General features: G+C 39.4%; 1 protein-coding gene across 2 annotated transcripts in view; it reads right to left on the reverse strand.

Moving 5' to 3' along the window:
* Nucleotides 1-20,546, reverse strand: part of PTPRR (protein tyrosine phosphatase receptor type R) — a 269,697-nt gene that overhangs the window by 15,622 nt on the left and 233,529 nt on the right. For both annotated transcript variants that reach the window (XM_043447554.1, XM_043447553.1), the window contains exons 11-13: nt 13,233-13,343; nt 11,762-11,919; nt 7,436-7,549 (exon numbers count right to left, since the gene is read on the reverse strand). In XM_043447554.1, the coding sequence (XP_043303489.1) occupies nt 7,436-7,549; nt 11,762-11,919; nt 13,233-13,343 (383 nt within the window). The remainder of the gene's footprint in view (nt 1-7,435; nt 7,550-11,761; nt 11,920-13,232; nt 13,344-20,546) is intronic.

Below are 20,546 nucleotides of genomic sequence, written 5' to 3' on the forward strand. Positions count from 1 at the left end.
ACACAGAGATATTTTAGGCACCCTCTATAGATAGATATTTTGGAATGAGGCAACATCTCTATGTTCCTCAAATTATATTCTTAAGACAATTGCTGACAATATCACCCTATTCATGAAACAGCTGTCCTTCATGTTAACCATTGTTTTAAAAATTGTGGTGTCACTGCATTTTTCATTGACAAAGAATTTTCAAAGAGTTATGTTTTTGTCTAGCAATTTTGCAATAAACATATTCCAAAAACTTATTTACTTTTAATCAAGAGTCATACCTTGAGTTAGAAATCAGAAGTCCCAGATGCCAAAGAGGTCTACTTTGCCAGCTAAATGTTATCAGACAAGATATTTGATATCTTGAATTCTTTGTTTACTAATTTTTTTTAAAAATGCGGCTAAAGAATATCTCTTTTCTGACTCTTGGGTTCATTTTTGGAGTTAAATAAGATGTGCTTTGAAGACCACGGTGGAATGACCATGCTTAAATAAATCTCTGTAATTAATAGCACACTTGGGAATGTCTGAAGACACATCCAAAACTGAAGGTAAAGATGACCACAGAGACCAGGATTGCAGACAGGTTTGAAGAACTGATGAAGAACAATAAGCTGCAGGAGCAGAAGGGCAGACATTCAGATTTTCTAAAGCCAGTTTTTCATTTATTGGCATAAGTTAAAACATGGTCAACAGCAGCAGTCACCTACAAATTGGGAATTTTGAAAATGAAATATGACAATAAATGGATGATAAAATGAAGCAAGACACAAGAAGTATTGGAAGAAGTTGGATGGGGTCAAAGAAAGGAGTGAGGTTTTCTGTTTTGCTTTTTATAACAACTAAGGAAGTGCAAACTGTACTCATTTCACATGCTAGCAAAGTAATGCTAAAAATTTTCACATGCTAACAAAGTAATGCTCAAAATTCTCCAAGCTAGGCTTCAACAGTATGTGAATCTGAGAACTTCCAGATGTTCAAGCTGGATTTAGAAAAGGCAGAGAACCAGAGAACAAATTGCCAACATCCATTGGGATATAGAAAAAGTAAGAAAATCCCAGAAAACATCTACTTCTGCTTCACTGACTTCTCTAAAGCCTTTGATTGTGTGGATCACAACAAACAGTAAAAAATTCTTCAAGAGATGGGAATACCAGACCACCTGACCTGCCTCCTGAGAAATCTGTATGCAGGTCAAGAAGCAATAGTTGGAACTGGACATGAAACAACAGACTGGTTCTAAATTGGGAAAGGAGTATGTCAAGGCTGTATATTGTCACCCTGCTTATTTAACTTATATGCAGAGTACATCATGTGAAATGCTGGGCTGGATGAAGTACAAGCTGGAATCAAGATTGCTGGGAGACATATCAATAGCCTTAGATATTCAGATGACACTATCCTTATGGCAGAAAGTGAAGAGGAACTAAAGAGCCTCTTGATGAAAGTGAAAGTGAAGTCACTCAGTCATGTCAGACTCTTTGCAACCCCATGGACTGTAGCCTACCAGAATCCTCCGTCCATGGGATTTCCCAGGCAAGAGTACTGGAGTGGGTTGCCATTTCCTTCTCCAGGGGATCCTCCCGACGCAGGGATTGAACCCAGGTCTCCTGCATTGAAGGCAGACGCTTTACTGTCTGAGCCACCAGGGAAGTCCTGATGAAAGTGAAAGGAGAGTGAAAAAGCTGCCTTAAAACTCAACATTCAAAAAAGTAAGATCGTGACATCTGGTCCCAACACTTCATGGTAAATATATGGGAAAGCAATGGAAACAGTGACAGACTTCATTTTCTTGGGTTCCAAAATCACTGCAGATGGTGACTGCAGCCTTGAAATTAAAAGATGCTTGCTCCTTGGAAGAAAAGCTATGACCAACCTAGACAGCATATTAAAAAGCATAGGCATTACTTTGCCAACAAAGGTCTGTCTAGTCAAAGCTATGGTTTTTCCAGTAGTCATGTATGGATGTGAGAGTTGGACCATAAAGAAGGCTGAGCACCAAAGAATTGATGCTTTTGAACTGTGCTGTTGAAGGAAACTCTTGAGAGTCCCTTGAACTGTAAGGAGATCCAACCAGTCCATCCTAAGGGAGATCAGTCCTGAATATTCATTGGAAGGATGCTGAGACTGAAGCTCCAATACTTGGGCTACCTGATGTGAAGAACTGACTCATTTGAAAAGATCCTGATGCCAGGAAAGATTGAAGGCAGTAGGAGAAGGGAATGACAGAGGATGAGATGGTTGGATGGCATCACTGACTCAACTGACATGAGTTTGAGTAAGCTCCAAGAGACGGTGAAGGACAGGGAAGCCTGGTGTGCTGCAGTCCATGGGTTGCAAAGAGTCAGACACGACTGAGCAACTGAACAAAGGAAGTTCGCAACAGAAGGAAGAAACAAGAAAAAGAAAATCTATGTTAATCCAAAGAATGTTCAAACTACCACACAATTGCACTCATCTCACATGCTAGCAAAGTAATGCTCAAAATTTTCCAAGCCAGGCTTCAATAGTACATGAACTGTGAACTTCCAGATGTTCAAGCTGGATTTAGAAAAGGCAGAGGAACCAGAGATCAAATTGCCAACATCCACTGAATCATAGAAAAAGCAAGAGAATTCCAGAAAAACATCTTCTTCTGCTTTATTGATTACTTCAAAGCCTTTGACTCTGTAGATCACAACAAACTGTGGAAAATTCAAGAGATGGGAATACCAGACCACCTTACCTGCCTCTTGAGAAATCTGTATGCAGGTCAAGAAGCAACAGTTAGAAACAGACACGGAACAGCAGACTAGTTCCAAATTGGGAAAGGAGGTATATTGTCAAGGCTGTATATTGTCAGCCTGCTTATTTAACTTATATGCAGAGTATATCATGAGAAACGCTGGGCTGGAGGAAGCACAAGCTGGGATCAAGATTGCTGGGAGAAATATCAATAACCTCAGATATGCAGATGACACCACCCTTATGACAGAAAGTGAAGAGGAACTAAACAGCTCCTTGATGAAAGGGAAAGAGGTGAGTGAAAAGTTGGCTTAAAACTCAACATTAAAAAAAGCACGATCATGGCATCTGGTCCCATCACTTCATGGCAAATAGATGGGATAGCAATGGAAACAGTGACAGATTTCATTTTCTTGGGCTCCAAAATCACTGCAGATGGTGGCTGCAGCCATGAAATTAAAAGACGCTTGCTCCTTGGAAGAAAAGCTTTGAAAAACCTAGATGGCATATTAAAAAGCAGAGACATTACTTTTCCTACAAAGGTCCATCTAGTCAAAGCCATGGCTTTTCCGTTAGTCATGTGTGGATGTGAGAGTTGGACTATAAAAAAAGCTGAGTGCCAAAGAATTGATGCTTTTGTACTGTGGTGTTGGAGAAGACTCTTGAGAGTCCCTTGGACTGCAAGGAGATCAAACCAGAATGAAATCAGTCCTGAGTATTCATTGGAAGGATTGATACTGAAGCTCAAACTCAAATACTTTGGCCACCTGATGTGAAGAACTGACTCACTGGAAAAGACCCTGATGCTGGGAAAGACTGAAGGCAGGAAGAGAAGGGAATGACAGAGGATGAGATGGTTGGAATGGCATCGCTGACTCAATGGACGGGAGTTTGAGCAAGCTCCGGGAGTTGGTGATGGACAGGGAAGCCTGGCATTCATGGGGTCACAAAGAGTTGGACACGACTGAGTGACTGAACCAACTAATGTTAATCCTGTGAAGGAAGGAAGGCAAAGAAAAGACTTTCCAAGGAAAATTTCAAGGAGATGATCTGCTTCATAAACAATAGAAGCAGCTGCTTAGGATTTATGTAGTAGGGATCTTGATGAATAAATCAGTTAGTATGATTTCGAGACATGTATTGGCAGTAATTCAAATCCAGGGGATAGGGAACCTATAGAATTTAGATCAGCAGAGAAGTGGAATATTTTGAAACTCCTACCCAGAGCAAAATGACAAGTCTTGTGGGAAGACCTTGGTATTGATGGTGGGCCAAGGCTAAGTTTTCTGCCTATTTGTTTTAGGAAGGAAGGAGTCGATGAAAGGAGGCATTGTGATATGGTTTTAAAAATGTATTTGTGATTTTCTTCAAAGTTAGAGGACAATCTGGTAGACTTGACAGAATAAAGTGACTGGGAAGTAGAAACCAAGGTGAATGTCAGACTACAGAAGCAGGTAGGGGAGGAGGGATATAGGGGTGGGTGAATAGACAAGATCTAAGAGGCACAAAAGCCTAAGCAATGAACAAACCAAGCCCCCTTTTTTCAAGGTGTTGTTTCAAGTAGGGTCAGATCAAGCCTCGTACATCAACTTGGAGTCCATTTAGATCTGCATATTAGGCATTCATGGAGTTCCGGCATTAGCTAATAAGAAAGAGCGTGCACGGATATGAACTGGATTCCCTAGGGATCTGTGGGTCCCATGAAGGAGCCTTGTTTACAGAAGCACAAAGCAGAAGAGATTGAGGTCACTGCAGGAGCAGCTCCAGGCTGAGTGGGTACTGTTCCTCCCTTTCTAATGCAGGATCCCTCTTCCTGGTGAAGGTAGGTCCCAGAGTCTGAAGTGAAGCAAATGAATCCTATTCCAGTTGGGGTGGGTAGTAGTGGATAGACACAAGGCGGCTTCAGGAAACTGAGACAGTAAATATTAGAGGAAAGGACAGAATTGGAGCTGATCTTCTCACGCACAAAAACATTTTTGGAAGCAGTTACATGTGGGGCTTCCCAGCTGGCACTAGTGGTAAAGAAGCTGCCTGCTAATGCAGGGGACAGAAGAGACTTGGGTTCTATCTCTGTGCTGGGAAGATCTCCTGGTGGAGGGCATGGCGACTCAACCCAGTACTCCTGCCTGAATCCCATGGACAGAGGAGCCTGGTGGGCTACCGTCCACAGGGTCACAAAGAGTTGGACAGGACTGAAGCAACTCAGCACTCATGGAAAGGCAGAAGTGGGGGAGAGGGTAGAGAGAGGGTAAGAAACTTGACTAGGGGACTTCCCTGGTGGCCTGCTGGTTAAGATGTCACCTTCCAGTGCAGAGTGTGTGGGTTCAAGCCCTGGTCAGGGAATTAAGATCCCACATGCCTCACAGCCAAAAAACCAGAACATAATTAACAGAAACAATATTGTAACAAATTCAGTAAGAATTCAAAAAAGAAAGAAACCTAGACTAAGTGTTCTACTCAGTACATCACAGGTGTAATCTTATCTTACTGTTACCGCAACCCTCTGGGGTATATATTATTATTTCCATTTTACAGATGCATGCCCAGGTTCTTGCTATATCTATTGATAATAACTGTGGCTAACCTTGGTTACATGCTTGTGTGCCAGCCACTTTACAGATTACCTCTTAATCCTTATAAGAACATAGGAATTAGATATTATTATTACTTCCATTTTCCAGATGAGAAAATCAAGGCAAGGAGAAGTCCCAAGGGCACACAGCCAGGCAATGGTGGGAGCCAGGATGCAAAACCAGGCAGTCTGTTTACAGAGTCCATAATTGTAATCACCATGGGTAACAGCCTCTAATAAGCCAGTCAGAGTTAAGAGAAAAATAGAGGGAAGATATACTTACAAAGATGGAGAAATGATTATTTAAAAGGAAAGAAAGAAGGATAGCAATGAGGAGGGAAAACATCATCCAGAAAGGGAATTTGAATGTTTAATTTTTAGAGATCGGAGAGGCTTTATTGATGATTTTAGTAATAATGAAGATGACAGTAAGAAAGTGAACATTTATTGGAAGGCTTTCTATCTGCCTTTATATCTATTTTCTCATTGAATTTTCAGAATAATTCTTTTGTCTGTATTGAAATTGAAGGACCCAAGTACAGAGTAGCAGCTCAATAAATATGACTTTTGTGGTTTCACTTTTAGGAAACTGTAGGTCATAGGGCTAAATTCTAGGAGGCTCAGCTTCTGTGACGCTAGTGTTTTATTATCTCACAGCATTTATTTGTCTGAAATTATCCTGTTTATTTCTTTGCTGTTTATTATCTCTTCTCTCACTGTTAGCATGTAGACTCTAGGCGAGCAGAGTCTCACTCATGCTGTTTCAGTACTTGCAGCATCCAGAACGATGCCTTGCAGTTAGAAGGCGGTTGATACACTCGCCGTGTGAATGAAGAGAACCCACAGCCGAGCTTTTGGGACAACTCTTCTTCCACAACAGCGCGGTGGACTGCAGAGCAGGCAGGTCCTCTGCTCACGTGATTGCAAGCATCTTCCTCTCTGTGCCCGTTTTCAATGAGCATCCGTACATGTTCTCTGTCACTCACCTGTCATTCACTCAACTGTTCATTTCCCCAGGTTTAGCTTTGGAGCAAAGCAAGAAAAGAAACTGCCTGTTTGTTCTGTTTTCAGTGCGTAAACAGAGATCATCACAAAGGTTATCAAACCATCTATCCCTGAAAATGACTCTTTCACCACACACCCGTTAGGACGACGACTACTACAAAAGAACAAGCAAACAAACAAACACGTTGGAATCCCTGTATACTGTTGATGGGAATGTAAATGGTGTGGTTGCTATAGAAACCAGTGTGGCATTCCTTGAAAAAGTATGACCATATGCTCTAGCCATCTCATTTCTGAGTATATACCCTAAAGAATCTCAAGTAGCTATTTGTACACCCATGTTCATAGCGGCATTATTCACAGCAGCCAAAAGGTGGCAGCAACTTAAGAGTCCATCAACAGATAGCTGGGTAAACAAAATCTGGTATATACATACAGTGGAATATTATTCAGCCTTAAAAAGGAAGGAAATTATGACACATGCTACAATATGGATGAATCTTGGAGATACCATGCTAAGTGAAATAAGCCACTAACAAACACACAAATACCATATGGTTCCACTTGTATGAGGCCCCTAGAGTAGTCAAATTCAAAGAGTCAGAAGGTGAATGGTGGTTGCCAAGAAAATGGGTACAGAGCTTTGCAAGATGAAAACAGTTTGGAGATTGGCTGCACAACAATATGAATGTACCTAACACTCGGAACTGTACTATTAAAAATGGTTAAGATGGTAAATTTTGTCATGTGCATTTTTCACAATTAAAAAAGGATGAGTGGAGGAAAAGGATGACTTTTGGTAGTATGGCATATGCTCATTCTAAAGGAGCAAGATCCTAAAGTGAAGGACTCAGTGAATTCAAATGAAAATGCAAAGTCCCTGTGAAGGAACAGAGATGGAAATCTTAGAAGAGCTACCACTATAAACAACCTGCATCAGAGACAAGGAGGGTTAAGTGCAAATTCTTGGTTTTGGGTTCCTGAGGGTCAGGGTTGCAAATAACACTTCCTTTGATGACTTTTTAATATAATGGACATTCTTAAGCATTTTACACAAATCTTTATAGAGTCAGGTGTGTGATTAAATCAGGTTGTGATGATGCTGCTGCTCAGAAGTGTCTCTTGTTGCATCCCGCCAACACTCACCTGTCCATACGCAGCTGGCAGACGATGCTCAGCGCGTCCACCACGCCTTCTTCTCTCAACTGCCGACAGCCAATGGATGTAGCAATAAAACACCCCGTCCTGCCGATCCCTGCACTGCAAAGGACAGACAGTGAATTAAAAGGTGCAGGGAAAATAGCAGAGATAAAATGTATTCTTTTAACATTAAAAACAATCATTAGGATCAACAACAATAATTATGATAACAGCAGCTGCTCTGGTGTACTGAGTGTACAAACCCGGCCCTCTGCTCAGCGCTGCACCAGCATCCTTCCTTTTAGGTCTAAGAAGTAGGATGAATGGGATGGAGGGAGGTGGTGGGTGGAAAGAATAGTGAAAAAGGTAGCAGCTGTTCTACAAAGAAGAATTAGGGCCTGAAATTCAGTAAGGTATAGGCAGTAGCAAGGAGGGGAAAGATCTACATACATCACAGAAGTGAGCATGGAGGAGTGGAGCTGAACAGTGAGAAAAGCAAAAAGTCAAAGGTGACTCGCCCGGAGGACTGGAAGAATGGCAGCGTCACTGAGATGCAGTGGGAGGTCTGGAATGAGGTCTGATTTGAGGAAGAGAGTGGGGGCTTTGGTCCTGGATATAAAAATGTGGCTGGGGCTTCCCTGGTGCCTCAGATGGTAAAGAATCTGCCTGCAATGTGGGAGACCCAGGTTCGATCCCTGGGTCAGGAAGATTCCCTGGAGAAGAGAATGGCAACCCACACCAGTATTCTTGCCTGGCGAATTCCACAGAGGAGGCTGGTGAGGTCCATGGGGTCACAAAGAGTTGGAAAAGACTGAGCAACTAGCGCATACACATACTGATGTGAAAGATGTTAGTGAATAGCTGAAGATTCAGTTCAGTTTAGGAGAGAGGACGTGGCTAAAGGCACATATTTCCAAGCCTTTTTTTTTTTTTTTAAATCAAGGTAACAGCTGAACAGAAATATTACCTGTCATGGAAGGTTTACTCATGAATCTCTTTAGATGGCAAATTATCAACTTTACAAACTTTCTCTGTCTGTCTCTTTCTCTCTTTCAGCAATTTCAACCATCTTTATGTAAATTTCTCCCAAATCTACACTTAAGTTCCCCAAGTTCCTCCTAAACTCTAGATTAGCATTCCACCTCCTAGCTGGCACTTCTGCTGTTGCTATTTTACACTTGCTGCAGTTCAGTGTCTCTAAATTCAATGTATCTAAAACAGAATTAATTATCTTTTTCCTCAATGGCATTACCAAGCAGCCACAAGTTTTCCAGCCTAGAAATCTTGGAGCCATCTTCAACATCTCCCCCTCTCTCACTTCCCACATCCAGTCTGTTACCAATTCTTATGTTTTCCACCTCCACTGAGCTTTCGGGATCCGTGCTTTTCTTTCTATAAACTGTGCTCACGTTTTTGAAATCTTACTTCATGATTAACGATGATCTCATCATGGCTTCCAAGTCTCAAGACTCTTCCTGGGCTAATTCATGATATACACAGCTGCTAGGTTCATCTTTCTGAAATAGGAACCTGATCATATTACTTGATACTCAAAAACCATAGGGCCTTCCCAGGTGGCTCCATGGTAAAGAATCCACCTGCCAATGCAGGTGATGCAGGAGATACAGTTTCCATCCCTGGGTCAGGAAGATCCTCTGGAGCAGGAAATGGCAATCTACTCCACTATTCTTTCCTGGAAAATTCCATGGACAGTGCAGTCTGGAGGGCTATAGCCCAAAGGGTCACAATGAGTTGGACATGACTGAACATGCCTAAGCACCAGCAAAAACTGCAGATGGTCACAGTACAATGTCTAGGCACGCTTCCATGGTATTCACGCCTTACATAATACGACTGGATGAACTTTCAAGGTTTTTGTCTTTGTGCTGTTGACTTTGTCCCCTTTGTGTCATTGTTCTCATTTGAATCTTTGCAAAAGAAACCTTTTCTTTTTGAATTTTCCCTTTTGAGTTAATGATATTTCTCCAGTCAGAAATGCCCACCCTACCACCTTTTAAAAACAACAAACATTGGTCCTTTTTTCAAGATCCTATTCAGCATTATTCCAACTTTTAGAGACTTTCTTCAAATCTCATAGTTTGAGTGAATAGCTCCCCTTTCAGCACTCAAATATGGGCTTCCCTGATGACTCAGTGATAAAGAATCCTCCTGCCAATGCAGGAGACGTGTGTTTGATTCCTGGGTTGGGGAGATGGCGTGGAGAAGGAAACGGCAACCCACTCGAGTGTTCTTGCCTGGGAAATCTCATTAGAGGACCCTGGTGGGCTACAGTCCATGGGGTCACAAAGAGTTGGACACAACTTAGCGAATGAACAATAGCAACAGCAGCAGTCAAATAGCACTTATTTCTCGGACTTGGCACTTGTTTCCTGTTGAATATGAGTTGCAGAGGAATTCAGAGGAGGAATGCATCCCCTTTAGTGTAAGTGTCTATAGAGAGTTTGTGTCAATAAAGAGATAGTACCTGAACTGTACCTTGTGAATGGCACGCATTTTGGTTATCACCAATGTGAGAGAATGTTCCATAGGTGAGACTGGTATAGGGAAAAATTTGCAGAACAGAAAATAAGATGTGTGACAATGAGTAGACTAGTTTGGCTAGAAAGAGAAAGTTACGTTAGAGGAATAGTGGGAAAGAAGCCTGGGAAGGTACAGTGGGGTCCATAAAGGATTATGGAAAGCTAAGAACTCTGGACTTCATCCTCTAAAAGAATGATACTTATTTTTTTTTTTTTGAGAATATGTTGAAAGCAATGAGTTTTCACTCCCCAGAAAATTCACTTAACTTAATGTACTCAAATCTGTTCAAGTCATTTTAAGTTCACTGGCCCCTGTAGCTAACCCACAAATCCAAGATTAAGGAATTTTACTCTAGGCAATGGGAAGCCTGTGTGAAGCTTTGAGCAGAGGCTCCATGTGATGAAAGAGGGTTTTAGGCACATCATCCAAGAGAAGTACACAGAATAGACTGTGGTGGGGGTGGAGCATGGGGAAGTGGGGTGTGTACGTGCAATTAGCTGACTTCTAAAATACATGGATGAGGTCATAAGGGCCTGAACTTGGGTGGTTGGGCAGGAAGTGATGATTATGGGAGAAGCTTTGAAGGGAAAGCCAATCTGGTGACTGATTAGATACTGAGGCTGGAATTGAGAAAAGGGCCAAAGATAACTGTCAACATTTGATGTTGAGTGGCTGGAAAAAAGACGGTCTCATTCTTAGAAATAGCAATCAGAAGGGGAGCTGGTTTTAGAGGGGAAATGGTTAGTTCATTTTAGATATCCTGACTGTTTTATGATTTTGGGTGGGGGATGGTTCCAGCTCTAGAGTATGGTCTTCAGACCCAAGTTAAGTTTAGGATAAGGCCTAATGTTAGAAACTAGATAATGACACATTGGGCAAGTAGACATACAGTAAATTTTACTCTTAATTAAACCACAAAGGTTCAAAACAAGGCTAAAATCATAATTTAAAGTAATATACTTTGTTTATTAAAAATATCACCAAAATCTATCTTATAAGACTTAAGGGGATCAATAAAGTAATGCAAATTGTTTTGAGAAAGTATGGAGAATAAATGACCAGTTATATAAATAACTTTAAAATTTGTACTTTGCTTTGGGCACACTAACAGGAAAACAGGGGGAAGAGGTATAAGTTAAAGGACAAGACCTTTAAACTGGACTCGAGTCAAGGGAACCATTAAACATCGGTCTGCCCTCTTGTCAGCCCACCCTCCAGGACCCCATGTTCTGGTAACAGCACTTTGTTTTCCTCTTGGTGAATTATCACTTGCCATTCACCATTTCATAAATTTATTTCCATCTGTTTTTCATGAGGTAACTTTTAGAACAGTTGACTGGCTTTCACCAAATTTGGCATAATAATAAAAAATGTTATCAAGACACAATCCTAGTAAAGTTCAGGGACATCTCAAAACAAGAAAAAAGCTGTTGATAATTAAAAAATCATATGAGAATTAAAAAATCAGTCTCCTCATGAGACTGATGAGGCTGAATGAATCCACCTACATTTCAAGGTAGAGGACTGAATGAATAAGAGCCCCTGTTCCCTGAGTGATTCATTAGGGAAATTTTCTCCACTGTATGACTGCTAAAAATACGCTAGTAAAAGCACTTCATTTCTGACAAGTATCATTGTGGTCAAGAATCAAGGGGGAGGCTCATTAGTTTCAATATCTGTTCAATTTACCAGCAAAGTCAGAACCAGGGAGTCAAACCCAGCTTCCACCTGCTGCATGACTTTACAAAGAATAGACGGTTGCTGAGGCAGAAAGGACAGCTCACCCCTTACCTGCAGTGGACCACCACAGGCCCTCGGCCCGCGGAGGCCAGCCTGTCTTCTTCCACGTCCAGCATGAGCTGCAGAAGCGGCTGGGCACTGTCTGGAGTCTTGTGATCGGGCCATGAGGTGTACCAGTAATGTTTCACACGCTGGGTGTGACTTCCTTGCTGAAAATAGAAACAGCCACCAAGCGCTTCGTTTACTTGTGGAACTAAGAGTCATCCAAACCACAATACTAAATGCTTTCTATCACTGCCATCTTGCTTGCTTCTCACTTCCAGGTGGTAATAAAATCTAGGAGACTTTTGAAGAATATTCTTTCAACCTGAGAAAAATTTACTGTAAATATGCTGATGTCAAAATCTGACATCTTGCTTCAGCTAAATGAGAAATATACAAATGTGATATATATTTAATATAGAAAACATACATATGCCAGATATGTTTGTAATTTATGATCATGAACATAATGGTAGATGAATAAATGGCCAAGAAAGAATTGGGATATAGTGCGTTTCCTGTTCTTTGAATGCTCCTGACAGGTTATTATAAACATATTGACCAGTATAAGAATGCTTAATTTTATACTCAGTCACTCTCATGACTCTACACTCACCCTAAATACCAGTGTTTAACAGCAGTGAGGGATCCCTGGAGGAAAGGAGTCACAAAGGAGGGTCCATGCGGTCATCTCAAAACCAAGCTGAGGCCTGGCATAGACTAGACACTAGAGAATACATGTTGAAGAACAGGTTTCTCCAAGTGCCTTCCTATCATGAATTTCCCACCAAAACCCATCAGTGCAGCTCTGTGTCTCTTTTTCTTTGTGATGATTCTGTCCCAGCAGTGGGGTTCTAGATAGAACTGGAATCTTTGGGATGATTGCTCTCTAGAAGCAAAAACAATACCAACAATACCATGGCAACATTCCTCAGCATTTGCTGTCCAAAATTTAAATAAGATAAATTTTCTATGACATAATCTGGTCTGGGAAAGTCCCTATAAATGACTGTAACTCCAAGTTTTGGAAGATCTCAACAACACTTCAGGCTTTTCTTGCCTCCCACAACCACCCACGAGTACAGATTTTCCCTTTCACAGTTTCCAGGCCTTACTTAAATCTGCTGAGACAAAGTGACATTAAAAAAAGAAATCATGGTAACATCTCCAGCACAAGCCTTTAGTCCTTTAGTTAAAGGTGTTCAAAAGGTTAAATCAGAGGTGTTATATGTATGCAAATTAAAAGACCATAGTACCCTACTTAGTGTATTTCTTTAATATCTACTTAAATTAATTATTCCAGAGTGATAGTAGCTGACAACAAAATACATAAGGGAGTGATTATAATTTCCCCTTGATCTTGACATTATTTAACTTGTTTAAATTGAATCTGCAGTTCTGAGGACAAAAAAGTTCAAAATAAAAATGCAGTCCTCTAACACCTTCCACTTTGTAGACCGCTACAGCTCCATATCCTTACCTTTAAGACAAGGTTTCGAACAGTATAGTTATCGCATTCATTTACACTGATAACCAGAACCTCAACTTTTCCATATATTCCTCTCTTTTCTGGCCAATAAAGCACACATTTCTGGAGGAGGGGAAAGAAGAACACAGCAAATATTAATGGTTTTCATTGGCCTTGAAGCATTTTTCATTCAAGCATCTCAAAAGTTTCTATTTAGTTAAATAAAATAAATCAAGTATCAATTTTAAACATTCTGTAAATGAGCTAAAACCACCAAACTATAAATTTTAAATGGGTAAACTTTATAGTATACATATATATGCATGTGGTGCTCAGTTGTGTCCAACTCTTTGCAGCCCTATGGACTGTAACCCACCAGGCTTCTCTGTCCATGGCATTTTCCAGGCAAGAATACTGAAGTGGGTTGCCATTTCCTCCTCCAGGGGATATTCCCGACCCAGGGATAGAACCCACATTTCTTCTGTCTCCTTCATTGGCAGGAAGGTTTGTTTGTTTGTTTGTTCACCACTAGTGCCACCTGGGAAGTCTGTAGTATGTATAGTATAAATTACATGTCAATCAAGTTTTTTTTTTTTTTTAAACCAACACTATTGCTGTTAATCCCATACAAAAAATAATTAAGGCAAAATTTATCAAATCCCCACAGAGAAATTAAGGGCTAATTCAGAACTGAATTAAGAATTAGGAAACTAAGACCCAAATATTAGAGTTTATCATGCGATGAACAAGGTGGAAAAAAAATGTTCTCCCACTATGATTGAGGCAAGTCACATTTGCTTGGGGCTTCCCTGATGGCTCAGATGGTAAAGAATCTGTCTGCGGTACAGAAGACAAGGGTTCAATCCCTGGATTGAGAAGATCCCCTGAAGAAGGGAATGGCTACCCACTCCAGTATTCTTACCCGGAGAATTCCATGGACAGAGGAGCCTGGCGGGCAGTCCATGGGGTCGCAATGAGTGGGACACAGCTGAGTAAACAACACTTTCACATTTTCACACATTTCCTGCTTCATCAAACTAATGTCTCTAGTAAGAGTATCTGTAATGTGTTAGATGCCACAGAATGCAGTCTCCCCTATATGTAAAGTAGACCTAATGGCCATTAATATATCTGTGGTGTTGTATTTTCCAGGACCAATTTTCTTTTCACCTGTGGGATCCATTGAAATAAATGTGTAGCAAAATTATTTTTAAAATTTTTATGAAGGATCCTCTTTGAAGGGTTTAATAGCAGTAATAACAATTATATTGCAAATAAGAAAACATAATATGATGGATAAGGTGCAAGCTTTGGAGTCAAAGAGCCTGGGACCAAATTTTGGTGCTACCATTTATCTATGAGTCCATAAACAGGAAACATAAGCTCTCTCTGGCCTCAGTTTCCTCAAGATTTAATACATGGAAAGCACTTAGGACAAAGCCAGGCATACAGTAAGCATTCAAAACTTGATATTATTATTATTGTTATTGTATTTTACAACTACTGGATTATGGGATGGGTTTTTGATCTACAGTGATTTGATCATTACTTAAATATGCATTAGATCATGCGTCAAATATATTACTTTTATGACACCATCACATTATTTAAAAAACTACAAAATGAGTTTCAAACACACATATAAACTCATATTATTTATTCTTTTGCCTTTTAAACAACCACAAAAGAACTATTACTTTTTTACCACATATTTTAATGTCTAAGAATAAAAGTGTGAAAGTTAATGCTTTATCTTCAGTGCCCAGGGAAGTAATTTAATTTTAGAAATATTGTTTAAATAGAATTCATCATTTTCTTTCAAACACACATGGATATTGATAAAGAAATTCTTTCACTTACTGCCTTCGGTTAGGGACCTTTCAGTCCTCAGGACACTTGTTTCTTTACATCTATGTCAAAGACATATGACCACACTTAAAAATAGTTAAGTTCTTATAGATTTAAAAGAGCAACAGAAAAAAAATTACAGAATTACAGAACGAAAGGAAAAGACATGTAACATATCAGAAACACACCTCTGGGGCTCTATCATGCTAAGTACCAAATGCTCTATGTGACAGAGCCACAAGGAAGTCACTTCACCTAGTGGAATCACTGTTTTTCATCCACTACATAAAAACACATTTGCCTCCTCTACATTCTGGTCCTTTTCCAAACAAAGTAAATCATTTTCACCTCTATTTCCATGCCATTCCATCCCCAAGACTATCAAGCAATAAGGCTATCAGGCTTAGTCTGGCTAATATAACATTAACATTTTAAAACAGAGAAATCTTCAGCAGAGAGAATTATACTCAACATCTTGTAATACCCTCTAATGGAAAATAATCTAAAGAAGAATCATACATATATCTGTATAACTGAACCACCTTATTGTACACCTGAAACTTACACAGCACTGTAAATCAACTATATTTTAATAATTTTTTTAAAAAAATAACAATCTTTAAAAAATAAAGCAATGTTTTTCCCTCCTCCTTTACGAATTGCCAAATGTCTGAAATTTCCCCGATTTGTTAAAGATAATCATACTAACCAAATTGCCTGGTTGCTTTCAATGGAGCATCAATTATTTCGCTGCAAGACCCGGGCTATTGTGTGACTTAAAACCCATGCCTCCTGGATGAATCCAAGAAGAGTGACAAAAAATCTTGCAAAAGGTATTGAACAAAGAAGGAGGCATTCAGTGGCCCAGCAGTCAGGCATATTGTGCCCCATTGTCCAGGATCAGGCCTGAGTAGCAGGCCCCTCAGTGAGAAGGTGGCTCTTGAAACTGGTAAGAAAAACTGCCAGGCAGGAGCTCTCAGCTTGCACCCTGACTCTTAACAATACAATCCAGGCTTGTGCACCTACTTGATAAATGGAAGCACTGCTTGCTTCTCTCCTGAGCTTGCCGGGGCCCTCCTGAATGTTTTTCTTGACTCTTTACCAAAAATGCAATTGGCAGCCGGCTCCCAGTAGACAATGTAATGTGACTTGTTCATTCAAACAACCCTTAATTAGCATCCCATCTCCTTTCTGAGATACAATAGCTTATTTTTATACACTGAATACATTTTCCTCCTCTTTAAGGAGGATGTAGAAAAAGAGACCAGATAAGTGTGGGTGCTTTTGAATATGAGGTGAGCGAGAGCTGCAAATGTGGTTGTTTCTAAGGGCATCAGTTCACATTTGAATTATTTTTGTGAGCAGCTTTTTCGGGTTTTTTCATTGTGGTGTTAACAATGATATGAAAAAGGAAAATGCAAGGAAGGAAAATGCTCTCTTAAAGATAATATTGTGAAATCACACTAATTGTGGGTAATTCAAAATAGCACGCTATGTAGCAGAATATAACCCCAAATCATCACTATTCTGTTAGCTGGGCCGATTCTTTCAGTAAAATTATCTATTAATTCCAAGAATTCATAATTTGGAGGACAAAGAGGTTTCCAGGAGGTTATGTGTCTCTTGTAAAAACAAGTAATTAGTGAACCTTGACTGTAAAGATCATGGACATCAACCAATTTTTCATCATCAGTGCTTTACAGCAAAAATAGAATGCAGTGCAAAGCAATGCAAACCCATGTTTTTATAATCTATTTTTTTTTCTTTGATCATCCCTCTCACTCTCACCACATTAGGGTTATTTGTGTATAAAGAAGAAGCAAGTCTAGCTAGCATATTAGTTGCCCGAAAAGAAAATCTATTTTTCAGTCACTTTCTTTTTAAATTCTATGCATTTAAAATCAAAGAGATTTTTGCTTTATGAGCTAAAGATGTATCATCACATAGGAAATGGCTGTAAATAAACAAAGAGATACTTAGTTGCAGTTGGGTTATATTTGCATAAAAGAGAATGGATTAGATTGTCTAAAATAATTATGGTTTTAGTTACTCTAATTCCTAGTATTCCACCGAATATTACTAACACAGATGCAGCAATTTAATATTAAAAGCATCTTCACCAAAATATATCATTGAATCCCTTCCATGATCATTTATGTTAAGTAGAACAGAGAGTAGATATTATTGTTATTATCATTTTTTTTATAATTTTACAGCTAAGAATACTGAAGCTCAGGTGTTTTGGTAGGGGTCTCTGAGAACATCCTCTTGGAGCCAAGACCTTTTGAGCAAATATCACTTTATAAACTCAAGCTTTTGTGTTTGGATTTCTGCTCCAATAACTGACTCTTTCTATACCATTAACCAATACTCTTCCTCCCCTCTGTAAAATATGCTGATAATGGAATACTGAATGCCCTCCATCCACTCTCTTACTAAGTCCAGTACTTCTGTCACTGTCTGCTGAGCTGTATGTTAGTAAGTGGTATTTGTATCCAAACCTCTTAAGGACAGCTGCATTCATTTAATGAAACTTTACATAAATTCATGAAACATGAGGGTAAGAAGAAAAAAAGAATTTTTCCATGAAATAATTGTGTGAGTTAATTAGGTTTTCATGTGGGGCGGGGAAGTGAATCAGTAAAGAAAACTGCATGCAAATCAGGTACAAATGAGACTTATGAAAGGGCAAAGTTTGGAAATATAGACAGAATTCTGCATTCATATGGTTTTATAAACTTTTCTATGTTCTCTCATTTTAAAGAAACTGAAATGGGACATTTTAATGATATATAAAGGGCAGGAATTACACAAACTACATCACCTGGAGCCAATGTTAAAAATAATAAAAGACTGTCCCATAATAAAATAATGACCAAATCTGAATAGGAACAACTGTACCTGTTTTAGGACAAAATAAAAGAGCTTTTTGCTGTGTTTGCGTCTCCACTCTGACGTTTTTGGATTATATGTGTCAAATAAGAGGGCTTCTAACTATAGCTAGAAATAAAGCAAGTTACAGCAATTGAATGGAGAACAGCTGAATTAAAAATTAGGGTGCCAAATTATATCTGGAATGTAAGCATGTTTGAAAGAACAGTGAGTAATTTTTCTTAGGGACTGTCAGCCTCAGAATTCCTGGCCACTCTTAATTGCTTGGGCAGCATAACTGTCCAGCCCCCGGTCATTCAGGAAATGAGCTGAGGCTGCTGGGCAGTGCTGGGTCAGGCTGCTTCTCTAGAAACCAAATATCTAATTCTGATCCTCCAGAACAGCTGAATACCAGTCAATGGGTTTCCACTCTCCTTCAACATGACCCTCCCTGACCTTGTTGACAGACACTCTGAACATGGGACTTTGCTCATTTATTTTCATGCTTGGTACAAAGAGTGAATCCTCTTGTCCACCCCATGCTTCACAGACTGACCTCTAACTTGAACATGACTCCCCCAATCACAGCTCCAATCCACACTTTCAAATTGTCCACTACTTTGAATGAACAGACTTGGCACTTTTTCTTTAAACTAAGTCAAAATGCTTATCCTTCTCCTCGTTCCTTCTTAGAATGGTTAGAGATTTTAAACCAGGACTGTAAGCAATCCCACATACTGCTCTCTGGCCACAATCACTGCTTGGACTGGAATTTTCTCCCTTCTCACCCTAACTAGGAGGATGACTTGAGGAGGGTATGTAGAGAGGTGAGAGGGAGGAGCTGGGAGTCAGGCTGCTGGGCATTTAGCCTGGGCAGGTTGCTTAACTGCCCTGGACCTCAAGGTCTTCTTTCATTGAGTTTTACAAATAAGCTTACTGTCAAGACTGATTTCTAAGCACATTGTTAGTGTTCAATAAACATTAGTTATTTGGAAGATCAAACAGCCCAGTTTCTAGAATTTCTAGGTATATTTGATGAACTTTCTAGATTATCTAACTTAAACTCTAATCTTTTTAGCTAATAATAGTTGAGAAGATGTACTTTTATTTCATGGACTTAGAATATAACATAGTATAATTAACATTTAATTACTAGTGTTTTATCAGGAAAATTTATTTTCTCTTTAAATGTACAGCTTAAAAAGATCTACTTTATTTTTAACTATAATTTACTTACAAACCGATCATTTCCATCTGAATACCTGTCAGATTTCATAATGAAACTTAAGGTAAACATGGGATATACTTGATTAATATTTATATTGTAAAAAAAACACCTGTTTTGGATGTATTTAATTAAATAAAGTCATCTATAGTAGCTGTGATTTGACTTAAGTTATTACTTCTATAAATTCATAAGATTCTTATAGGTTGCCATATATCATTTTAAAATGATCTCCTGATCTCGGTATAAACTGTATTCCATCTCTCTTACTCTACCATATGTTTTCTCCACCCCTCATAAGACCTAACAATGTACCTATATCTAATATTTTAAATTTTTGTTTCTTGTTTACTGTGTCTCCTCTTTTAGATTCTAACTCTATGAAAGAGGGATCTTTGACTATTTTGTCAATAAAGATATAATCCAAGTGCCTACACTGGTACTTGATGGTTGATAGTTGATAAATATCTGTTGAATGAATGTATACACACATACCACTGGATGTTTTATAAAGAACTAAGTACTAAAAGTCGTCAAGGTTAGCTGGAGAATTCTAGATGCTAAAGGTACTGGGAGTAGTGTAGTGATAGTTACTCAGTCATGTCCGACTCTCTGTGACTCCATGGACTATAGCCCTCCAGGCTCCTCTGTCCATGGAATTTTCCAAGCAAAAATATTGGAGTGCTTAGTCACTTTAGTCATCTCCGACTCCTTGCGACCCTATGGAACTTAGCCCTCCAGGCTCCTCCATACATGGGCTTCTCTAGGCAAGAACACTGCAGTGGGTTGCCATTCCCTTCTCCATGGGATCTTCCCAATCCAGGGATCAAACCTGGGTCTCCGCATTGCAGGCATATTCTTTACCACCTGAGCCACAGGGAAGCCCAAAGATGATGATACAGTTAGATATATTTCTGGGAAACACATTGGGAATATATTTTTTCAAAAGTTCTTGTCGTTTAGTTAGGTCATTTCACAGCTAAAAATATAAATTAATAATGAAAGATGTGGATAAAAAGACTAGAAATGACTTTATCTATTAATAAGGAAATGATTACATACATTTTAGCATCCATACAGTGAAATTCTAGCAGTCATTTAAAGTCATGTTTTTGCTGAGTTATTAATGATATGGAGAACACTCGTAATGTTAAAAGCAGAATATACAAAGAACCCTCTTTCATTCTCTATGTTCTTCAGCAAAATGTAACATTCCAGGCCCATCTCCCTTCACTCCCTGCTATGCTCAAACCACACCAAACTGCTCAGCATGCTCTGTGGGGTCGTGTCTGCCTCTGTCTGCTATTGCTTTGCCAGATTTATGTTCCTTGTGCACCTACTTACTCTGTAGGTCCCTACTGAAAAACTGTAAGGCACCATAA

This window comes from Cervus canadensis, chromosome 25, assembly GCF_019320065.1.
Source record: "Cervus canadensis isolate Bull #8, Minnesota chromosome 25, ASM1932006v1, whole genome shotgun sequence".
In the NCBI taxonomy this organism is placed as follows: domain Eukaryota; kingdom Metazoa; phylum Chordata; class Mammalia; order Artiodactyla; family Cervidae; genus Cervus; species Cervus canadensis.